Source organism: Thamnophis sirtalis, unplaced genomic scaffold (assembly GCF_051295495.1).
Source record: "Thamnophis sirtalis isolate CommonGarterSnake01/CBP01778 unplaced genomic scaffold, rThaSir2_p1.2 scaffold_10, whole genome shotgun sequence".
Classification (NCBI taxonomy): Eukaryota; Metazoa; Chordata; class Lepidosauria; order Squamata; family Natricidae; genus Thamnophis; species Thamnophis sirtalis.
Window position 1 is genome coordinate 71,498,428 of NW_028261390.1, and position 23,838 is coordinate 71,522,265.

Below are 23,838 nucleotides of genomic sequence, written 5' to 3' on the forward strand. Positions count from 1 at the left end.
GCGTCACATAATGTAACAACGGGTTCACCCGTTGAATTGAAAATGTGAGTGCGCCCTCGTGCATGCCTTGCGCCATTCAGGCTGCAACAAACACATGTTGACTACATAGGACAAAAAACCCTGCCTCCGACACAGAGCCTTCCTCTGAGCCTTCCCCAGACTCCAGGACTGGCCCATGTTCCTCCCCAACCTCCTCACTGTCCGAATCTGCTGCCAGCTCCGAAGGCTGCCAGCAGAAAACAACACCGATCACCAATTATAGACCGAAGATTGTCTTGAATTGGACAAGAAATATTAGCGGACTCTCATCTGTGAGCATAACGGACTATACGATGGTTACCTTGTTCAGTTCAGGGGGAACAGGGTCCTCGGACATCCGTAGCATGGCTGAAAAATTAAACAAAGCAACAGTGACCCAGAACCTTCCTTAGAAAGCAAGAAGCGAAGTCTTGGTCTCTGCAAAACCCTCTTTTATTTACACGACTGTGAATTCCTTTCATTCACAGTCAGACAGGCTTGGCAAACAGTCTTTCATAGGAATATTTATCCACACGAACCTTATCTCGCTTGGAGAGCTGCCGGATAACTAGTTTCCATGCCATCACGGATATAGGCCATTGTGTACACACACACATCACTGCCTTCTCATTGGCACAACCCACCGTTAACTTAGATTAAACTAGGTCAGCCTACGAAAGCTGAGCAGCTCTTGCTCTGAAACCAGCTTTTTATTTTATTTTTATGATAATTTTTTTTATTTTAAACACATAAGCACATCAACAAAAACAAACACATAACTTAAAAACAACATAGGAGGGAAGGAAGGAGGGAAGGAAGGAGAAAAGAAAGGAGGGAAGGAAGAAGGGAAGGAAGGAGGGAAGGAGAGAAGAAAGGAGGGAAGGAAGGAGAGAAGGAAGAAGAAGTAGGACTGTTGTAAAATAAGATGGGTGTATGGGATGGTAAGAAAGCAATCTCAATTATTTCGTCAATTGTAGGGGAGAAAAATTATTATAAATACATATTATTAACAACAGTTATGAGATTATATAATTGTGAATGTATATATGAGAAATAAAATTTATAAAAACAACATAGGAACAAGAAGTTCCATCGTATATCATACCGCAGTTCCGAATCGGTTTCTTTGCAGTTAGTGTTTTCCCTTCTGTACATTTCTATCTTTTCATTCGCAATCTCCTTATTCGTTATCCATTTTGTATGTACGTTTCTTTATTTATTTAAACTTAGCTACTTATGACCAAATATTATTTACCTATATTATGCTTTATATTTTTACTGTCATTTGTTCTCTTACATACAGATTATAGATATAGATTCACATAATAAATTCTTTTTCTTTGCCATTCTCATATTATTATTATTCCATTTGGAAGGTTATAAGGTATAGTTTAAAATGCTTTGTTTACCATCCTTCGCACCTGCTAAGACACCACCTTGTTTTCTCTTTCTTTTCTTTTCTCCCTCCCTTCCTTCTCTACATATAAATAATAAAATTCAAATTCAAAATTCAATACTTTCTTCCTTCCTCGTCTCCATCCCCTTCCTCCTTCCCTTACCTCTTCCCTACTCCTACCCTTTTTCTTCTTCCTACCTTCTCTCCTACTCTTTCTTTCTCTTCCTCCCTCCTCTCCTTCTCTTTCTCTCCATTCTACCCACCTTCCCTTGCCTCTTTCTTCTTCCCTTACCTCTCCACCACACTTCTTCTTCTCCTACTTTCTCTCCATCTCTTCCTCTCTCTTCTACCCTCCACTCCTTTCCTTCGTCCCTCCATTCTCTACTTCCTTCCTCCTTTCCTTCCTTCTTCCCTTCCTTTCTTTTTCTATTGTTATAGGTGTCTCTTTCAGATCCCAGTTCATGTTTTTCTTGGGGATGGCATTTCCACAGACCCAACTTTGTGAAACCAGCTTTTTTAAGAGTCCAACCAGCTTGAGAGAAAGTTAGGGAGGGGAGGGGGAGAGAAATGTTTAGAATTGGGACCATTTTTCTTACCTACATAAAGCCAACGGAAGAAAGCTTTGAAGTTTTTCATGCTGCTGTCTATAACTCTGGGGGGGAAAGAGAGAAAAGAGAAATGATTCTCTGAAGTGGTATTCCTCAAGGGAAACTGAGTTTGGTTTGGGCCAATCATTTATTAGTCCCCAAGTTACAACAACAGAGCACACATTTTAAGACGTTTGTTAAAGGAACGTTGCCCGTTTTGCAACCACCCTTGCTGCAGTTGTTAAGTGAATCACGGCCGCTGGTCAGTTAGTAACCCGGTTTTTAAGGGAATCTGGCTTCCCCGTTGACTCATCAGAAGGTCGCACGTGACCCCAGGACATTGTGACCGTCATAAGTGTGAGACAATTCCCAAGCGTCTGAATTCTGATCACGGGACCCTGGGGAGGTTGCAGAAGCCATAATTGTGAACAATGTACCGTAAGTCACACTGTTCATTGCGCCGTTGCAGCTTTGAGTGGCCACGAAACAGAACTGTTCTGATGCCGAAAACTACCCGGAACTGAACGAAGGGTTTTTGCAAATAATTTCAATTACTTACTGGAGCAGCTCGTTCGCTTTCAGAATGAAGGAACCGACTGCAGTAATTGCCTCTGCAAATAAATAGGAAACAGAATAGAAACAGAATAGAATAGAGTAAGAGTTGGAAGGGACCTTGGAGGTCTTCTAGTCCAACCCCCTGCTCAGGCAGGAAACCCTACACCACTTTCAGACAAATGGTTATCCAACATCTTCTTTAAAAAAAGTGTTGGAGCATCACAACTTCTGGAGGCAAGTTGTTCCACTGATTAATTCTTCTCACTGTCAGGAAATTTCTCCTTAGTTCTAAGTTGCTTCTCTCCTTGATTAGTTTCCACCCATTGCTTCTTGTCCTGCCCTCAGGTGCCTTGGAGAATAGCTTGACTCCCTCTTCTTTGTGGCAACCCCTGAGATATTGGAAGATGCTATCATGTCTCCCCTAGTCCTCTTTTCATTAAACTAGACCTACCCAGTTCCTGCAACCGTTCTTCATGTTTTAGCCTCCAGTCCCCTAATCCTCTTGATTGCTCTTCTCTGCACTCTTTCTAGAGTCTCCACATCTTTTCTACATTGTGGCGACCAAAACTGGATGCAAATATTCCAAGTGTGGCTTTTACCAAGGCCTTATAAAGTGGTATTAACCCTTCACGTGATCTTGATTCCATCCCTCTGTTGATGCAGCCTAGAACTGTGTTGGCTTTTTTGGCAGCTGCTGCCCACGGCTGTCTCCTATTTAAATGGTTGTCCACTAGGACTCCAAGATCCCTCTCCCGGTTACTACTATCGAGCAAGGGACCACCTATCCTGTACCTGCGCATTTCGTTTTTCTTGCCTAAATGTAGAACCTGGCTTTTTTCACCCTTGAATAAATGATAAAAGAAAGAATAATCGCGATGGAGGGCCGGGTGAACGCGACCTCAACCTCGAAATCGGTGAGACGTTCTCGTACCTTCTATTCCGGAGGCATCCAAGCCGAGAGATTCGTACTTCTGCTTCCACAAAGCCATGCCTTTCAGCTCGCTCAGGTGGTAGAGCAAGGCCTCCGACCCACTATCAAAGCAACGGGGGAAACCCATTAAAAAGATTGGGAGAAAAATCGCCCTGTCGGGGGTACCGAAAGCAATAGCAATTAGACTTATATACCGCTTCCTAGGGCTTTCAGCCCTCTCTAAGCGGTTTACAGAGTCAGCATATTGCCCCCAACAACAATCCGGGTCCTCATTTTACCCACCTCAGAAGGATGGAAGGCTGAGTCAACCCTGAGCCGGTGAGATTTGAACAGCCGAACTGCAGAACTGCAGTCAGCTGAAGTAGCCTGCAGTGCTGCATTTAACCACTGCGCCACCTCGGCTCTAAAGTGAGCCGAAAAGGGGAGGGGGGGAGCCAAGAACCAAACAAGTTGTGGATTTTTGGGGGGGCGGGGAGCGGGGGGGGGGGCTCTTTGCCTGCCAGACCAATAAAAACAAACCAAAATGGAAATAGGTTTATGGGGTCCTTTCTTTTCCTTCCTTCCTTCCTTCCTCTCTCCCTTTTTCTTACTTCCTTTTTCTCTTTTTTTCTTTCTCTTCTCATTTCCTTTCCCTTCCCTTCTTCCTCTCCTCTCTCCTTCCTTCTTCCACTTTTTTCCCTTCTGTTCCTCTTCCCTCCTCTCCTCTCCCATTTCCTTCCTTCTGTCCTCCTTCCCCCTCCTCTCTTTTCCTTCCTTCCTTCTTCCACTTTTCCTTTCCCTCCCCCTCTCCTTTCCTCTCTGCTGTCCCCTCCTCTCTTTTCCTTCCTTCCTTCCCTCCCTTTTTCTTTTCATCTCCTTTCCTTCCCTCTCCTCTTCTTCCCTCCCTCCCTCCTTCCTTTAGGTTTCCCTCTGATGGAGTGTAATTTTTGAAACAAATCATTACTCATCAAGAAGAGCCGAGGTGGCGCAGTGGTTAGAGTGCAGTACTTCAGGCCACTTCAGCTGACTGTTATCTGCAGTTCAGCGGTTCTAATCTCACCGGCTCAAGGTTGACTCAGCCTTCCATCCTTCCGAGGTGGGTGAAATGAGGACCCAGACTGTTGGGGGCGATATGCTGACTCTGTAAACTGCTTAGAGAGGGCTGAAAGCCCTATGAAGCGGTATATAAGTCTAACTGCTATTGCTATCAAAAATTCTACCCGATCAAGGAATCCCTCGTCCAGCTGCAGAGTTCACATCTTTATTCCTCTTTCTAACAGAAGGAAGCGACCCACACAAGAACATTAACTTTAAGTGATGTCGGGGTTTAGAGAAGGGTCTTCCCAATCTTGGCTACTTTAAGACCTGCGGACTACAACTCCCAGAATTCCCCAGCCAGACCACAAGTCTTAAAAGTTGCCAAGATTGCAAAACCCTGGTTTAGAGCTACAATTGAGAACAGAGCAATAATAATTTTGAGAGGCCTCTGAGTTAAGAAACATCACCAACGTATCTAAGAATATGTGCCTGATGAATTTTACCTCTGCAGGTGACTTATCACAAGTTTCTGGATGCTGGAGTAGGAAGATTCCATCGATTGTCCAAGCTTTTTTAAACCCTGTTTAAGGGGAAGAAATGGCATCCTTGGTCAAGCGGGACAAACCAACACAAACCACAAGAATTTCCAGCAAAGGTGTTTAAAACCATGTCCGCCGTATGCTGGAAATGCAATCAGACACTATCACATGTAGTGGACATGTGTGAAGGCAAAGAATTATTGGCTAAAAATGCACACAGGGTTAGAAAAAAAAATGTTAAAAAGCTACGTATAGATTTGTAAACCAGAAATATTTCTGTTAGGTAGTGTTGTGGCCCAGTAGAAGCCGTTGGAGCTGTCACCAGACTCCGACAGCGAGGGGCCCTATGAGTCGGCTCTGGAGGATGTGGAGGACCCTGGACAGGGTTCCGACTCCGAGCAGGGCGCAGAGAGACTGGTTGGCCACCAGGAGGCACCTGAGCCTTGGACCAGTGGGGAGGAGATAAGGGAGAGTGATCCAGAAGCCAGCAGTGAGTTGTTCCTGGATGCACGCCATCAAAGAGCTACGAGGCGTCAGGAACAATTACGCAATTACAGGAGGTAATTGTGCTCAGCTGGTGGTCATTAGGCTCCTCTCCAGACTATAAAAAAGACTGCTGGTGCACACGGGCCTCTCGCAAAAGTCAACGCATTGAGAACTGATGTAAATAACTTGGGAGGCTGGATTGCTGCCAAGGTCCTTATCTGTTTGTTTGCTTGGCTTTCAGCCACTGAGATTCTGGTCTTGTTATTAAAGGACATTCCATTTAAGCGTGTCTCGGCATTCGTTACTGGACGGAGGAGGGGGTCAGAACAGGTATAGTACCCAGAAAATATAATAAGCGGAATCTGTATTTAATATTGCATTTTTTTGACGGAAGCAAGAATTTTATTTGCACAGTATTGGAAAAAGGAAGAAACAGCGAAAGAATAAGAACGTAACTTACAAAAATATTAGATTGCTCAGAAATGGATAGAGTCATATTAAAGATAAAAGAGAAGGAAGATATACAGAATGCTTTCAAATGTGGGATTTGTTTTATGAACAGTGGCATAATAGAAGTAGAAATTAAAAGGTAAACGTAAAGGTTCCCCTCGCACATATGTCCTAGTCATTCCCGACTCTAGAGGGCGGTGCTCATCCCTGTTTCAAAGCCGAAGAGCCAGCGCTGTCCGAAGACGTCTCCGTGGTCATGTGGCCGGCATGACTCAATGCCAAAGGCGCACGGAACGCTGTTCCCTTCCCACCAAAGGTGGCTCCTGTTTTTCTACTTGCATTTTTTTACGTGCTTTCGAACTGCTAAGTTGGCAGAAGCTGGGACAAGTCATGGGAGCTCACACCGTTACGCGGCGCTAGGGATTCGAACTGCCGACCTTTCTGACCGACAAGCTCAGTGTCTTAGCCACTCAGCCACCCAAGTAGAAATTAGGAGCTGGGAAAACATTATTATGTAAACAGTAATAATGACCCAGGCCATACACTGTTCACAAAGCTCTTATGTATCATCATTTTAATTTAACGACCCCATAATCCCTTGCAGGGTGGAGTCTGGGCAAGTGGAATGGAGCTAGAGGAGTGTTTTACTGGCCGGATGCCTTACCCCGTCGCCAATACGGAGTTATATTCAGCAGATATATTCTCACTGTGCCCAAAGCACTTGTGTACGTTAAATGAAAATGTACGAAGTATTTTAAAAACACACACACACACACACAAGAATTTCATACCGTATAAGCCGGCCTACCTTGACGGTGAGCTGGTTCATTAGCAGAGCCTGAAGTTCAACACTTTTTGGAGGAGGAGGAGAAGAAGGGAAAAAGGAAAAAAAGAAAGAACACAATTTTATTTTTATTTTTCCTCCTGGAAAAAGGATCAAACGTGGATGAGGTGGGAATACTTACCTTGCTTTGCCCCACAAAAGTAACTCCATAAATTCATCTTGAACAGACGTGGTCGTATTCTTCTCCTTAAAATATAATAATCATAATGCGGGGGGGGAAATGGAGATTGTTATCCCCTGGCATTTCAAACCTCTCCTTGAATCCACGAACTGTTTGTCAACCAACACAACCGCAAACCATATTTTTCCCCCCATGTTTTATTTATTTTATTTATATTACTTTCCAGCTGGCTGGCCCCGTGCATGCGTGCTGGAGCTGACGGCTCATGTGCCGGCAGATATGGCTCTGTGTGCCACCCGTGACATGCGTGCTATAGTTTCGCCATCATGGCTATAAAACAAATGAGTTGACTTCGATCCAGATACTGTGACCGTCATAAATACCGTATTTTTCAGAGTATAAGACGCACCAAGATTTTTGAAGAGGTGAATTTTTTTTAAAAAAATAGGTGGGTAGATAGAGGGAGAGAGAGGGAGAGAAAGAGAGAGAAAGAAAGAAAGAGAGAGAGAGACAGTGTGTCGGTAGATAGGTAGGTAGAGGGATAGAGAGAAATAGAAAGAGAGAGAAATACAGTAGGTAGGGAGGGAGGGAGAGAGAGTAGTTAGGTAGGTAGATAAAGGGATAGAGAGAGAGAGAAATAGAGAGAAATACAGTAGATAGGTAGGAAGAGAGAGAGAGTAGTTACGAAGGTAGATAAAGGGATAGAGAGAGAAATAAAGAGAGAGAGAGAAATACAGTAGATAGGTAGGGAGAGAGAGAGTAGTTACGAAGGTAGATAAAGGGATAGAGAGAGAAATAAAGAGAGAGAGAGAAATACAGTAGATAGGTAGGGAGAGAGAGAGTAGTTACGAAGGTAGATAAAGGGATAGAGAGAGAAATAAAGAGAGAGAGAGAAATACAGTAGATAGGTAGGGAGAGAGAGAGTAGTTACGAAGGTAGATAAAGGAATAGAGAGAGAGAGAAATAGAGAGAGAGAGAGAAATACAGTAGATAGGTAGGGAGAGAGAGAGTAGTTACGAAGGTAGATAAAGGAATAGAGAGAGAGAAATAGAGAGAGAGAGAGAGAAATACAGTAGATAGGTAGGGAGAGAGAGAGTAGTTACGAAGGTAGATAAAGGAATAGAGAGAGAGAGAAATAGAGAGAGAGAGAGAAATACAGTAAATAGGTAGGGAGAGAGAGAGTAGTTACGAAGGTAGATAAAGGAATAGAGAGAGAGAGAAATAGAGAGAGAGAAATACAGTAGATAGGTAGGGAGAGAGAGAGTAGTTACGAAGGTAGATAAAGGAATAGAGAGAGAGAGAAATAGAGAGAGAGAGAGAGAAATACAGTAGATAGGTAGGGAGAGAGAGAGTAGTTACGAAGGTAGATAAAGGAATAGAGAGAGAGAGAAATAGAGAGAGAGAGAGAGAAATACAGTAGATAGGTAGGGGTTTCTGCTGGCAGAGCACTTGATCAATCTAATTCTCATCAATCAGTTAAAGAGTTTTCCAAAAGGGGAAAAAAAAGTTTTTCCACTCTGCAAAGCTCCCAAAACCGGCCCATTTTTCACGAAAACGGGCACATTTTTGTTCCAAAAATAGGCATGAATAGCCTTGGAGGGGCTTGCAGAATGCTCCCGGGGGATGTGGTGGGCAAAAACGAGCAAAAAACAGCCCGTTTTTTATGAAAACGGGCCCTTTTTTTGTTAAGAAAATTGCATGCATAGCCTTATGGAGGCTTATAGAGTGCTGCTGGGGGCTGGGGGGGGGGGGCAAAAACACCCGTTTTTCACTCATTTCTGCCCTCCCCAGATCCCAGGAGCTCTCTGAAAGCCTCCATGAGGGTATGCACCGACATTTTGGTGAAGGGGGCGGGGCTTCGGGAGGCAAAATGTTGTATTCGGTGTATAAGACGCACCTAGATTTTCAACCTCTTTTTTGAGGAAAAAAGGTGCGTCTTATACACCGAAAAATACGGTATGAGTCGGTTGATAAGCATCTGAATTTTGATCACATGACCATGTTCATAAGTGTGGGAAGACGATCCTGTCCCCCCCCCTTATTTTTTCCAGGGCCGTTGTAACTTCGAAAAAGTGACCTGTTGTAAATTGAGGACTACCATTCAAAGTTACCACGGCCCTTTAAAAAAAAGTGACCTAGGGCCGTTTTTCACACTTACGACCATGGTAAGATGATCAAAAATTCTGACTCTTGGCAACTGACTCACATTTATGACAGTTACAGTGTCCCAGGGGTCACACGATCCACTTTTGCAACCTTCTTGACAATGGAAAAACCAGATTTAACTTAACAACCATGTTTCTTTTTTTTTTAACAACGGCAGCGATTCACTTAACGACGGCGGCGAGGAAAGTTGTAAAATGGGGCAAAATCCACTTATCCAATGTTTCGCTTAGCGACAAAAGTGTTGAGGCTCAATTGTGGCCGTAGGCCTAGTGTTAAAAAGTGTGAATAAGTGGAGAGAATCATTTTGGGAATACCTGCACAAACTTGGTTAGTCGCGAATCCATCTGCAACAATATTTCTTCCCAAGCTTCACACATGCAGGTCAGCGAAAGCTTTATGTACTGTTTGCAAACAGAGGGGGGGGGGGGGAAATCATCAAATATTAAGGGGAAAGGCATAAATTGTACATTTCCTTATAATCGCATTCTGTTTTAGCCTGATGTTCAGTTTTCAAGCAAGAAACAAAACAGCAATTGCTTTAACAGGGTAAAAGAATTACCAATTACATTTAACTCCCCTCTTAGGATCGGCCTTATCATATCAAAATAATCATAAGGTAAAGGTTTCCCTCACGCATATGCGCTAGTCGTTCCCGACTCCAGGGGGCGGTGCTCATCTCTGTTTCAAAGCCGATGAGCCAGCACTGTCCGAAAACGTCTCCGTGGTCATATGGCCGGCATGACTCAACGCCGAAGGAGCATGGAACGCTGTTCCCTTCCCACCAAAGGTGGTTCCTATTTTTCTACTTGCATTGTTTTACGTGCTTTCGAACTGCTAGGTGGGTAGAAGCTGGGACAAGTAACAGGAGCTCATTCCGTTACGTGGTGCTAGGGATTCGAACCGCTGACCTTTCTTATCGACAAGCTCAGCATCTTAGCCCCTGAGCCATCGTGTCCCTTAAAATAATTATAATATAGTGGCTAAGACGCTGAGCTTGTCGATCAGAAAGATCAGCACTTCAGCGGTTCAAATCCCTAGCGCCGTGTAACGGAATGAGCTCCCGTGAATTGTCCCAGCTTCTGCCAACCTAGCAGTTCAAAAGCACGTAAAACAATGCAAATAGAAAAATAGGAACCACCTTTGGTGGGAAGGGAACAGCGTTCCGTGCGCTTTTGGCGTTGAGTCATGCCGGCCACATGATAACGGAGACGTCTTCAGACAGCGCTGGCTCTTTGGCTTTGAAACGGAGATGAGCACTGCCCCCTAGAGTCGGAAACGACTAGCACATATATGCGAGGGGAACTTTTATCTTTATTATGTTAAGCAAATGCACCCAGACAATATGCTGTTCATAAAATATTAATGTACGTGAAGGAAAATATATAAATAAACCTGTTTTGTAAAAAAAGGTGGATATTTGATTGCCCTACCTGCAGGAGAGTTGAAATGTGTGTAAATTTTCGGGCCATTCGAGTCACTTCTGGTAAATAGGTTGAGAGCAGACTGGTATCCATCTAAACCAGAGAACCAATTTAGTGATCAGATAATATTTCCTTTCCCTCTGCTAGCTGCAGAACCGAGTACAACGTTGTAGAATAAAAATAAAATAAATAAAAGCAGATAAAAATAAAAGCAGATTTTTATTGCTTTTTCCCCGCTATAACATCTTACGATCATCACGTTAACATTGTTATGTCATCATACCTGTATATATCAATCTTATATTGTATTTTAGAGTCACAACCCCTGGTATGCCCAAATATGGGAGGAAGTTTTACTGCTTCCATTCTCTGTCTATCGGCTCGTCACAAGAGACCATCCAGACAGAAACCCAATATTTTTACTGTTGCCTTTGTTACATTTGTGTTGTATTTGTGCTGATAAATAAATAAAGGGCTTAGTGGTTAACACATCTGCCTAAGATGTAATACAGCACAGGTTCGAATCCCAGTAAGGGTATGGCTAGCTGATGAGAGCTAAATAGCTTGAAATAGATCTATACTAGTCTCCCTTTATTTACAAATAAACGTAGGACCAGATTGGAAGGAAGCAAAGCAAAATAATTATATGCTGCCGGTTAATTCCCGGAAGACATTGGTAGAATATATTCCAAAGTTAGCATGTGATCGCCTTCTTTTAATGACCCCATAATCCCTTGCAGGGGGGGGGTGGAGTCTGGACAACTGAATGGAGCTGAGTGTTTCCTGGCCGGATGCCTTTCCCTGTCGCCAATGTGGAGTATTCCGCAGATATATTCCCACTGTGCCCAGAGAGAGAAAATATCGGCCTCTACCTAGGATTGAACTCACAATCTCCTGAATGCGAGGCGAGAGCTCCACCTCTAGCCCACCGCACCAAAGTTAGCTTGTGAGGCTCTTATCTAAATAAGACCTGGGAAAGTTCTTGACGCCCCACAGAAGAAAACGGCGCACGAAAACCATTGAATGGCTGTTTATCTTCCACTCACTTGGAAGTAGGTTATTTCGGGATCGGAGTCGGGACAATCGTCTACTTCTGTCACAACCGAAAGTGACTTCAGGTCGCTGGATAAGCACAGCGCAAGGCAGGAACCTGTCACCTGGAACGATCAGATGGCAAAAATCACAAACCACGTTTTCTTTAACACCCTGTTTCTCCGAAAATAAGGCCTCCCCGGATGATAAGCCCAATCGGGCTTTTGAGCGCATGGACTGAAATAAGCCCTCCCCGAAAAATGTTTCGCTTCTCGTCCGAGAAGCTTCTTCAGTTCAGAAGTTCATTAGAACTCCAAAATAGTTTCCTTAAAAACGTTTCCCTTCTTAAACAAGAAGCTTCTTCAGTTCAGAAGAACGGCCCTTCTTTTCTGAAGAACTGAAGAAGCTTCTCGGATGAGAAGCGAAATGTTTTCAAGGGGGGAAAAAAACACAAGAAAGACCAGTGGCCTTTTGGAAAAGCACCTCTGGCGGCCCTGAAGGGAAGAACATTTTTACTGAACAATTGTGACAGCGAAAGGCACTACATACCCCTGTTATGCTTGCAATCTTGTACATTCCGTAAGCATAGATCTCAATGAACCCATCAATGCCTCCAAGAACCAGGGCATTAAGCCTACAGAGAAAAGATAAAAAGAGAGTCACAGAGAGAGAGAGAGGCAGAGGAAAGGAAGAGAGAAACAGACAGAGGAGAGAAAGACAGAGAGAGAGAGAGAGACAGAGAGGAGAGAAAGAGTGAGTGAGACAGAGGAGAGAAAGACAGAGAAAGAGAGACAGAGAGGAGAGAAAGAGAGAGAAAGAGAGAGGCAGAGAGACAGAGAAAGAGAGGCAGAGAGAGGAGAGAGAGAGAAAGAGAGGCAGAGAGAAAGAGAGAGGCAGAGAGACAGAGAAAGACAGACATAGAGAGGAGAGAGAAAGAAAGAGAGGCAGAGAGAGGCGAGAGAGAGAAAGAGAGAGGCAGAGAGAAAGAGAGAGGCAGAGAAAGAGAGAGGCAGAGAGAAAGAGAGAGGCAGAGAGAGGCGGAGAGGAGAGAGAGAAGCAGAGAGACAGAGAGAGGCAGAGAGAGACAGAGAGGAGAGAGAGAGAGAGGCAGAGAGAGACAGGGAGAGGAGAGAGAGAGACAGAGAAAGAGGCAGAGGAGAGAAAGAGAGAGAAAGAGAAAGAGAGAGAGGCAGCGAGACAGAGAGAGAGAAGCAGAGAGAGACAGGGAGAGGAGAGAAAGAGAGAGTGAGGCAGAGGAGAGAAAGACAGAGAGAAACAGAGAGAGACAGAGGAGAGAGAGAGAAAGAGAAAGAGAGAGGCAGAGAGACAGAGAAAGACAGACAGAGGAGAGAGAGAGAGAAAGAGAGAAGCAGAGAGACAAAGAGAGGCAGAGAGAGACGGAGAGGAGAGAGCGAGAGAGAGAGAGAGAAAGCGAGAGGCAGAGAGACAGAGAAAGAGAGGCAGAGGAGAGAAAGAGAGAGTGAGACAGAGGAGAGAAAGACAGAGAGAAAGAGAGAGAGACAAGACAGGAGAGAGAGAAAGAGAAAGAAAGAGGCATAGAGACAGAGAAAGAGAGATAGAGGGAGACAGGGAGAGGAGAGAAAGACAGAGAGAAACAGAGAGAGAGACAGAGAGGAGAGAAAGAGAGAGAAAGAGAAAGAGAGAGGCATAGAGACAGAGAAAGAGAGGCAGAGGAGAGAAAGAGAGAGAAAGAAAGAGAGAGGCAGAGAGAGACAGGGAGAGGAGAGAAAGAAAGAAAGACAGAGAGAGAGAGAGAGAGAGAAGGAAACAAAGTAATGGATGTAGTCAGGTTAGAAAAATAATCAGTGTTGGCCATCGCTTGGATATGTATACAGGTAGTCCTCAAAAGGGCGGCATATAAATTTAATAAACTGAACTGAACTGAACTGAACTTATGCCTACAATTGAGCCCAACATATAGGTTGCTGAGACATTTAATCAAATCAGATTAATCAAATAAATTGGTCCCTTTCCAGCATCCTTGCTCGGGAGTGCAAAGGATATAATTTTACGACACCCCCAGAAGTCCTGCCCAGCTTCTAGTCTGAACCCCAGAGGAGGAGACAGGAGATTTTATTGGCTTCCGGAGCAAAACCTGCCAGGTTTCCTATTAGGCACCCACAACCAAAACCTACTTTCTCCCCCTCTTTGGAAAATAATTAAGGAAAAAATATAGTTACCTGACGTCTCCCATGAGTTTCATAATTTCATCCGATTTTTCTTCACTAAAATACAATCATCAAGATCCGTTAAAAAAAGCGCTGAAACCAGAAACCTTTTGGGGTTTAATGGATAAAGACTTGGGTAAACTTTGCTCTTATATATATATGTTGTGGCAGCATGATTACTTCAGGCACAAAAATAGAAGGATTCCCATAACAGACGAAGAGCTGCAGAAGTTGGTGAAGTTAGCAGAGGTGGCTAAATTGAGTGCTTGGATAAAAGAAAAATCAAAATTACGTTTGTTTTTAATTGGAAACCACTTCTGGACTTTGTGCTTGAGGTGGGGGGGAAGAATGAAACTTTGATTTTGGATTTTAAATTGGTTTGTTGTTATAAAATGGTAAAGGTTCCCCTTGCACATCTGTGCTAGTCGTTCCCGACTCTAGGGGGCGCTGCTCATCTCCGTTTCAAAGCCGAAGAGCCAGCGCTGTCCGAAGACGTCTCCATGGTCATGTGGCCGGCATGACTCAACACCAAAGGCGCATGGAAGGCTGTTCCCTTCCCATCAAAGATGGTCCCTATTTTTCTACTTGCATTTCTTATGTGCTTTCGAACTGCTAGGTTGGCAGAAGCTGGGACAAGTAACGGGAGCTCACTCCATTACGCGGCGCTAGGGATTCGAACCACCGAACTGCCGCCCTTTCTGATCGACAAGCTTGGCATCTTAGCCACTGAGCCACCGCGCCCCTTATTGTTATAGAAATGGCTACTTTATATTTATATTACTATGTAAAAGTAAACAAAAATGGGATTTGATGCTGTAACCTTAACACCAAGCTCATTTTTTTTTCTTTTCCCCTCTTTCTCTACACGTTTCCCTTCCCTCCTCCCTCATTTTCCCACTTTTTCTTTTGTATCTTATATTATAAATTAGTTTTTTTTAAAAAAAAAATCAGTTAAAAGAAGCATATCTGACCATACCCTCATTCTCAAAATTCTCAAGAGTAAACAAACAGGAGTTTTACCTGAAAATCTTTGCGGTGGCACTGTAGCTGTATTTTAAAAAAAAAACAAGAACAAGCAGTTTCAGAGAATGGTGAGGATGGTTTACTACGTAATTAAACCAGGGAGGGAGGGATGAATGGATGGATAGATAAAACATCTCCATGTTCCCTGCACTTATTAAAATACAACATACAAGTATCATTATACCCTGTTTCCCCGAAAATAAGACCTCCACGGATAAATAAGCCCAATCGGGCTTTTGAGCGCATGCGCTAAAATAAGCCCTCCCCTGAAAATAAGCCGTCCCCAAAAATATTGCAACGCAGGAGCCGTGAGGTGACCACGCTCGCCGCCTCCTGCACCTCAAAAATAATAAGACCTCCCCAAAAATAAGGCCAAGTTCAGGGGTCAAAAGAAAATAAGACCCTGTCTTATTTTCAGGGAAACATAATAATTTATAATAAATCAGGTCGTATTAATTCTATTCTTAGGCCAAAACTATTTCTGGGCAATTCCATTCCCAGCTAATCTGGAGACTTCCAAAAATCATTATCCCCTTTTAACGACCCCATAATCCCTTGCATGGTGGCGTCTGGGCAACTGAATGGAGCTAGCAGTGTTTACTGGCCAGATGCCCTTCCCTGTCGCCATTGCGGAGTTTTGTTCGGCAGATACAGTATATTCTCAGTATGGCCAGAAAGAGAAATATCGGTCTCTACCTAGTATCAAACTCACAGCCACCTGATTGTGAGGCGAGAGCGCCTCCTCTAGGCCACCGCACCGCTCCTTGAGATGTCCAAAAACTATCCTTTCAAACTTGACCAGAAATCGTCAAACTGCCCCCGGATTGATATGGCCCCAAAAGATCTCCGACATTGTTGTACCAGTGAAAACTATTGTGAGTATTAGCAAAAACCCTCAGTCTCTCAAAAGTGTGTCTAAGGTTGAAACATTATTTAATTCAACCAGGCTTATTCTGAGCCTCTGCACTGCCCAAGGAATAAATCCATTCTACTCAACGGGCTTACTTCTGAGTAAACTTGCCTTAAAGGTAAAGGTTCCCCTCACACATCTGTGCTAGTCATTCCCAACTCTAGGGGGCGTTGCTCATCTCCGTTTCAAAGCCGAAGAGCCAGCGCTGTCCAAAGATGTCTCCGTGGTCATGTGGCCGGCAAGACTAAATGCCGAAGGCGCACGGAACGCTGTTCCCTTCCCACCAAAGATGGTTCCTATTTTTCTACTTGCATTTTTTACGTGCTTTCGAACTGCTAGGTTGACAGAAGCCGGGACAAGTCACGGGAGCTCCCTCCGTTAGGCGGCGCTACGGATTCGAACCGCCGAACTTTCTGATCGACATTCTCAGCGTCTTAGCCACTGAGTCGCCGCGTCCCACTAATCTTGCTTACGCATGGTGTAAAAATATATATATCTGTCTGAAATCATGAAACACCCAACGATCAGGCCACAAATTCAGGCGATATTGTTCAACGTCAGAAACTGCCTCCGGTTCTAAAAATGGCTTCATTCAACCATCGAAGACTTGTGAAGAAGGCCAGGCTCCCTACGCACTTCCACAGCTTCGTTCTTCCCTCCCGACAACACAACTTACTTCTTTGGCAAGGCAGGCAGCCTAGGAAGGAGAAGGCTGGACTCATCTTCCGCATTATAAAACGAAGTGAGGACACTGGAATGAAAGGAGGACGCTCGGATTTAGCACCCGGAAGATCCTGGCATCTTCCCAACACGATTCTTTTTCAACAATTAAACATTCGCAATCACATTCATTATTTAATCTACTCTTAGCTTACTTTCCAATACCTTAAATGTCTGGTGCTATAACGACCCTCATCATGATTTATTTAACTCTATTAATGATATTAACTATTAATACATTTTCTATGTTTTACACAACTTCTTTTACTATTAATTCTTATGTCTGTTCTCTAACCATCGGTAAAATGATTCCCAAGTTGTATAATAATCGGTATGTTCTTTCTCTTTATTTCTTTAAACGGTTTTCATTAAACATTTTAACTTTTAAAAACAGAAAAAACAACAACAAATACAGAGAAAATAACAATCTAAGATAGTTTTACAGCCTTTTGTATCGGCATGAAAGTTTAGCTTTTGTGGTTATTCTACATTGCCTTCTTATCGGTTTTAACATCTGTAATAGTGTAATAACAGTTGTACTAACAATTGCAATAATATTAATTGTTCACATCACCATTATATTTACATTATGGTCAATACTTTTAAGTTTGATAGTAATTAGTAACTTTGGTTAATTTTTATTCAATACTAGTTTTTAAAAAAAAACAGAGATTTCTATTTACTGTTCTGGCTTCTGTTTTCTAGGCACTTATACATTCTATTCCATATTTTATAATAATCCGATTCTTCTCTTTCTCTTAACTCCAAAGTCATTTTGTCCATCTCTGCACAATCGAGGACCTTTCTAATTATTGTTTCGTCCGCGGGTGCACTGATTGATTTGTTTCTAGTTTTGTGCAAAGGGAATCCTAACTGAAGCGAGTCTGTGTATTTATTATGAATTGAGATTTATTGTCCATTTTCGGGTCTAATATTCCTAATAAGAACGATTCCAGTTTCAGTTCTATCTTGCGGTAGCAAGTCAACCCAATCATCCTGCTGATAATTGATGAAACAACGTAAATATTGTTCCAAAACAGAATTGGTCCTTTCACAGGCCCCATTAGTCTGAGGATGGTGGGCGGAGCTAAGGCCCTGGGCGGAGCCAATGCGCTTAAGAAATTCCTTCCAGAAAGTTGAGGTGAATTGGACACCTCTATCAGAAATATCCATAATTTCTTCCAGCCATTTCTGACTTTTTGTTCTTTAATAGCCAGTGTCAATCTATTCATTTCTGCACATTCTAGTATTTTCCTAACCACATTCTCTCCTGTAGGGAGAATTGGCCGATATCTGCAGATATCGGCCTGGCAGCTCTCCAAGCCAGATAAGGTCTGTGACCATAAATCCTTCCTCGAAAGACTTTGTTGGATGAGAATGAGCAGAATTCACAGTCAATTAATGAAAGGGGTTTTTGTTGGGACAAAGGAGTTTGCTTCATGCTCTTATACGAGCCGAGGTGGCGCAGTGGTTAGGGTGCAGCACTGCAGGCCACTTCAGCTGACTGTTATCTGCAGTTCAGCGGTTCTAATCTCACCGGTTGACTCAGCCTTCCACCCTTCCGAGGTGGGTGAAATGAGGACCCAGACTGTGGGGGCGATAATGCTGACTCTGTAAACCGCTTAGAGAGGGCTGAAAGCCCTATGAAGCGGTATATAAGTCTAACTGCTATTGCTATTGCTCTATCTATCATATCTATCTATCTATCTATCTATCTATCTATCTATCTATCTATCTATCTATCTATCTATCTATCTATCCGAGGTGGCACAGTGGTTAGAGTGCAGTACTGCAGGCCACTTCAGCTGACTGTTATCTGCAGTTCAGCGGTTCTAATCTCACCGGCTCAGGGTTGACTCAGCCTTCCATCCTTCCGAGGTGGGTAAAATGAGGACCCGGATTGTTGTTGGGGGCGATATGCTGACTCTGTAAACCGCTTAGAGAGGGCTGGAAGCCCTAGGAAGCGGTATATAAGTCTAACTGCTATTGCTATTGGGAAGCCTCGGTCAGAACAATTAATAAAACCATTAAACCAGTTTTGTGTATGTGTGAGAGAGAGAGAGACAGAGGGGGGGGCGGGGGGAGAGAGATAGAGGGCTAATCTTGAATTTCAACTGACCTATTTTCCTCTGTAACTTCCATCCAGTACATGAATGTAAGAGGAACGCTGACCGAAAAAGAGTGCAAACTCTCTGGCTTTTCCACGTCGCACAGAATAACTTTCTTCGTATCCGCAAGCCCAAAAGCCAGAACTGCAAAAGGAATGGAGAGGCAGGGGAATTAAAACATGCAGTTCATAGGAGATACTTCCTTCGAGATCTGGGTGTCAGACGTGGAAGCCGTCTTTGGCATTGGGGGCCTTCAGGCCTGCCACGTTTTCCACTGCGGGAGAATGAGAGGGCGGATTATATAGAGCAGAATCCCAAGTCCGCCCCTGTCCTTTAGCTCAGTGTTTCTCAACCTTGGCAACTTGAAGATGTCCGGACTTCAACTCCCAGAATTCCCCAGCCAGCATTCGCTGGCTGGGGAATTCTGGGAATTGAAGTCCAGACATCTTCAAGTTGCTAAGGTTGAGAAACACTGTCCTAACCACTGCTGGGGAATTCTGGGAGTTGAAGTCCGGACATCTTCAAGTTGCTAAGGTTGAGAAACACTGCTTTAGCTCTTCCCTTTGCCTGGCAACTCTGTGCATGCGCACACTGGGAACAGGCTCCAGCTGTTCTTCTGCCTCACTGATGTCTGACTCCGAAGGCAGCTGATAACTGTCAGACGGCTCTGGCCCCCTCTCTGCCTCCGACACAGAGCCCTCATCCGAGCCTTCCCCAGACTCCAGGACTGGCCCATCTTCCTCCCCAACCTCCTCACTGTCCGAATCTGCTGCCAGCTCCTCTGGCCGGCCATAACAATGATCTCCGATATAAGAATTCCCCTATAATGCAGGGTTTTCTAGCTCGGGGGGGAAGGAAGGGGAGGAATCCTGTCATCTGAAAAGTCAATCTTTAATGTAAAGGTTTGTTTTGCCACAAATTACTTTTGCCATCTGGTCTCCAGGCAAGAGCAGATACTTCTTTGCCCGTGCTTTCATTGGGGGGTAAACTCCAGACGCGCTGAAAATTTGCCAGGCGGTGAAGCAACACCTAGAAAGAAATGGAGGAATTAAATACAGTTAAATACAGAGGGACGATTGAGTTCTGTCATCTGCACCTCCATCACTGTCTGGTTTGGCTCTGCAACCCAACAAGACAGACACGGATTTCAGAGGAGAATCAGAACTGCAGAAAAAACAATTGATGCCAACCTGCCTTCCATGGAGGACCTGTGCACTGCACGAGTCAAAAAGAGGGCAGTGAAAATATCTACAGACCCCTCGCATCCTGGACATCAATTATTTCAACTTCTAACCTCAAAATGATGCTATAGAGCATTGCAAACCAAGACAACTAGACACAAGGAGTTTTTTTCCCTGAATGCCATCACTCTGCTAAACAACTAATTCCTACAACACTGTCATATTACCTACTAAGACTGTATTACTATTACTATTAGTCTTCTCGTCGTTTCTATCACCCATCTCCTCCCACTTAGGACAGTAGGACTATAACTTTGTCGCGTCATAAAAGGGCCGTGGTTTCCCCACCCCTAACCCAGACCAACAGTTTCACAATTAATTCCAAGGTCAACTCTTTTGAGAAGATTGACAGTTGATTCCAAGTTTTTCTTTGAGTGCCCTACAACTCCTGCGCCCGGCTCTCCACGGGATGGCTTACCTCCCCCACTCTGTTTGCCAGGGCGATGAGATCCCTCTTAGGAGACCAGGCCATAAAAATAACTTCTTGAGGAAGCTGCTTCTCCCCAACTTGCCTGAAAGCCGGCATGGTGGTGGCATCAGTACCTGGAAACCAAAATATAATAAACCACGATGAGAGTTAGCTCAGATTAATTGAATCTTGAGTGACTGGGCCCACTCTGGACAGGGACTGATTGATATATATTTTTTTGTCTTTTAATGACCCTGTAATCCGTTCCAATGAGGTGGACTCTGGGCAACTGAATGGAGCTGTGTGTTTACTGGCCGGATGCCCTTCCCTGTCGCCAGCGCAGAGTTTTGTTCAGCAGAGATATTCTCCTTCCTAAAGATTTGTTTTTTCCGTTTACAAAGATAAACATCCCATCTTTCCTTATGCCGTGTGTGTCGTCTGGGCACAAACATCTCTGTGCAACATCGTTCCTCATTTGCTACATCTTCCACTTTCATATTAACATTATTTCCCTAAACTTCATATTAAAATACAGATGGAGAGATGATAAGACGCACACAGGCACACACAGACACACACAGACACAGACACACACACACACACACACACACACACACATATATGTATGATAGAGATTATGGAGACAGATAGAAATAGATAGATGATAGAGATGGAGACACAGAGAGACAGAAACACACAGAGAGACAGAGACAGACAGACAGAACGAGAAAGAGAAAGAGAAAGAAAGAAAAAAAGAAAGAGAGGGAGAGAAAGAAAGAAAAAGAGACAGAAATAAATAAATAATGAGAAAGAAAAAGAAAGAGAGAGAGAAAAAAAGAAAAAGAGACAGAAAGAAAGAGAAAGAAAGAAAAAGAGACAGAAAGAAATAAATAGACAAAGAAAGAGAGAGGGAGAGAGAGAGAAAGAAAGAGAAAGAAAGAGACAGAGAGAGAAAGAAAGGGAAAGAAAGATATGATGGGAGATGGATGGATGAAATGTGTCTCCAGCCAGTCATCAGGAGACACACTCAAATTGGGAGTAATTTTACCTGCAAAGCAAGTGGCAAAATTTGGTGCCAGGTTCGGCCCTCGCACACACACACGGCGAGCCCCCTCCAAAGACAGCGGAAGCAAAGGCCTGAAACAGACTGAAGATGTCAAAATGGACCCTTCGCCTTCCGTCCCCCTGAAGGGTTGTTAAATCGGGTGTTCCAACATACGTCCATGGGTGGTGGGGACATTTAATGTGGAAACAATGGGGGGCATCCAAAGTGCACCCTCTGCAAGGTGGAGCCGTGGGCTTCCCCGAAAACCTCTGAGCTGGGCCTACCCGCCAGGGGTGTTGTCGTGGCAGACATAAAGCGAAGGGGGCGACCCACGCCTGGGGCTGCCTGCCTCCCTGGGAGAAGCAAAGCTACAATTTCTCTGAACTGTTTTGGGGGTGGCTTCAATGGCAGGAGCAGCAGGAAGAGAGGAGGAAGAGGAGGAGGAGATGGTAGCTTTGAAAGGAACCAGAGGAAGAGGGGAAGAGGAGGGGGAAAGGAGAGGAGGAAGAATAGGAGGAAAGGGGGAGAGGAGAGAGGGAAGAGGAGAAGAGGGGGAAGAGGAGTGGAAAGGGGGAAGAGAAGAGTGGGGAAGAGGAGGAGGAGGAGGAGGAAGAGGAGAAGAGGAAGAAGAGGAGGAGGGGGTAGCTTTGAAAGTAACCAGAGGAAGAGGAAGAGGAGGAGGAGGAAGAGAAGAGGGGAAGAGGAGGGGGAAAGGAGAGAAGAGAGGGAAAGGGGGAGAGGAGAGGGGGAAGAGGAGGAAGAGGGGAAAGGAGAGGAAAGGGGGAAGAGAAAAGGGGGAAGAGGAGGAGGAAGAGGAGAGGAGAGGAGGAAGAATAGGAGGAGAAGGAGGAGAGGGAGACGCGCCCCTCCCTTCAGAGGAGCCCCCTCCCCGCGGGGGAAGAATGGGGAGGGGGGTGAGGAGCAGCCCCCTCCCCTCCTGCGACCCCCCCCCTCGCCCAGGACCCCCAAACCCGGCGCGCACCTGGCCGGCCGCCTCCGCCTCCTGCCCGGCTCAGCCCCGCGCTTCCCGCCTGTGGGCGGCGGAGGCTCCGGAAGCGGCGTCGGCAAGGCCGTCCCTCCGTCCTCCCCGGGGCTGCTCGGCTCGGCTCGGCTCTCCTTCCTCTGCCGGCAGGGAGGAGGGAGAGCAGCGCCTGGAAGGCCCCGGAGGTCCCCCGGGGAGGAGGGGGCTCTCCTCTCCTCCTCCTCCTTCTCCCCTTCCTCTCTTCTTCTCCCTCTCCTTTTCTCTTCTCATCCCTCTCTTCTCCCTCTCCTTTTCATCCTTCTCTTCTCCCCTACCTCTTCTTCTTCCTCTCCTGTTCTTTCTCCTTTTCCCCTCCTTTTCTCTTCTCCTTTTCCCTCTCCTCTTTCTCCCCTTCTTTTCCCTCTCATTTTCTTCTTCTCTTCTCATCCTTCTCTCCTCCTCCTCCCTCTCCTTTTCATCCTTCTCTTCTCCCCTCCCATACCTCTTCTTCTTCCTCTCCTGTTCTTTCTCCTTTGTCCCTTCTTCATTCTCCTTTTCCCCCTTTTCTCTTTTTTTACCTCTCCTTTTTCTCTTCTCCTTTTCCCTCTTTCTCCTCTGCCTCCTGCTAACTCTTCTTCTTCCTCTCCTGTTCTTTCTCCTTTCCCCCTTCTTCATTTTCTCCCTCCTTTTTCTCTCCTCCTTTTCCCTCTCCTCTTCTCCCTTTCTCCTTTTCCCTCTCCTGTTCTCCTCCTAATCTCCTTCTGCCCGTATTTCTCCTTTTCCCTCTCTTCTTCTCCCCTGCCTCCTGCTACCTCTTCCTCTCTTCTCCTTCTTCCTCTCTTCTCCTTCACCTTCCCCCCTTCTCCTATTCTTTCCTCCCCTTTCTTCTGCCCCCCCCCCTCCTCCTCCTCCTCCTGCCTCAAGCATCTCCAGCCGCTGCCACATCCTGGGACATCCTTCTGACCCATAACGCAGAAAATGGGACCGTAGAAGAGACCTTGGAGGTCCTCTAGTCCAACCCCCTTGCTCTAAAGGAGAGACCTCGTGGCGTTCCGGATAAATGGCGGTCCATCCTCTTCGGGGAAAACCTCCAGGGGTGAAGCCCCCCACAACGACCGTCCCATTTTGGACTGGCCTTCCTTGACTCGGGGGGGGGGGGTTGTTTCTGGAAGAGCATCTTTTCGGACTCAAAAGCTTTGAATAAAATGGATCTGCTCGAAAAAGATCCCACCAGATTCCAGATTTTGGCCCTTCCCAGCAGGGAAACAGTTGCCAGGAATCCCATTTCCTACATGTTTCCTCAACTGGCCTTTTTTTTTGGGGGGGGGGGCAGGGTCCGGTGTCCACAACCACCAGGGAAATCTAACCCAGTTAGCATCAGACCGAGATCAGCAGCTCACGCGAAGGGGGGTTTCAAGTCAGCTTGCAAAATGCCAAGTTTTTAATTCTGCAGAAAGCCAGGTTGTTTTTAGCGGGAGAAAGTATCTACGATGGGTTACCACTAGGTGGCAGCAAATAGACGCTAAAAAAAAACACCCTGATCTACTTGTGCCACCTGGTGGAGGAACCGGCCATGACACACAGCGGTATTTGCCACCAGCAACTTGGAAAAATTGACCTGGTCCTTGAGTTACAACCGGAACGGAGCCCAAAATTTATGTGCAGTAAG

At 45.1% G+C, this 23,838-nt stretch overlaps 1 protein-coding gene across 1 annotated transcript in view; it reads right to left on the bottom strand.

Annotated features, from left to right (window-relative positions):
* The window catches only part of ANAPC4 (anaphase promoting complex subunit 4), a 39,504-nt gene extending 17,193 nt beyond the window's left edge, over positions 1-22,311 (bottom strand). Inside the window, exons 1-18 of the mRNA XM_087724887.1 lie at positions 22,191-22,311; positions 20,173-20,297; positions 19,437-19,542; positions 18,525-18,657; positions 16,362-16,436; positions 14,773-14,799; positions 13,765-13,809; positions 12,113-12,197; positions 11,578-11,688; positions 10,541-10,624; positions 9,425-9,511; positions 6,945-7,009; positions 6,788-6,830; positions 5,008-5,084; positions 3,488-3,588; positions 2,561-2,612; positions 2,011-2,066; positions 341-387 (exon numbers count right to left, since the gene is read on the bottom strand). Coding sequence (XP_087581013.1) covers positions 341-387; positions 2,011-2,066; positions 2,561-2,612; positions 3,488-3,588; positions 5,008-5,084; positions 6,788-6,830; positions 6,945-7,009; positions 9,425-9,511; positions 10,541-10,624; positions 11,578-11,688; positions 12,113-12,197; positions 13,765-13,809; positions 14,773-14,799; positions 16,362-16,436; positions 18,525-18,657; positions 19,437-19,542; positions 20,173-20,280 — 1,302 coding nt within the window. The 5' untranslated portion in view covers positions 20,281-20,297; positions 22,191-22,311. The remainder of the gene's footprint in view (positions 1-340; positions 388-2,010; positions 2,067-2,560; positions 2,613-3,487; positions 3,589-5,007; positions 5,085-6,787; positions 6,831-6,944; positions 7,010-9,424; positions 9,512-10,540; positions 10,625-11,577; positions 11,689-12,112; positions 12,198-13,764; positions 13,810-14,772; positions 14,800-16,361; positions 16,437-18,524; positions 18,658-19,436; positions 19,543-20,172; positions 20,298-22,190) is intronic.
* Between the last annotated feature and the right edge of the window lie 1,527 nt (positions 22,312-23,838).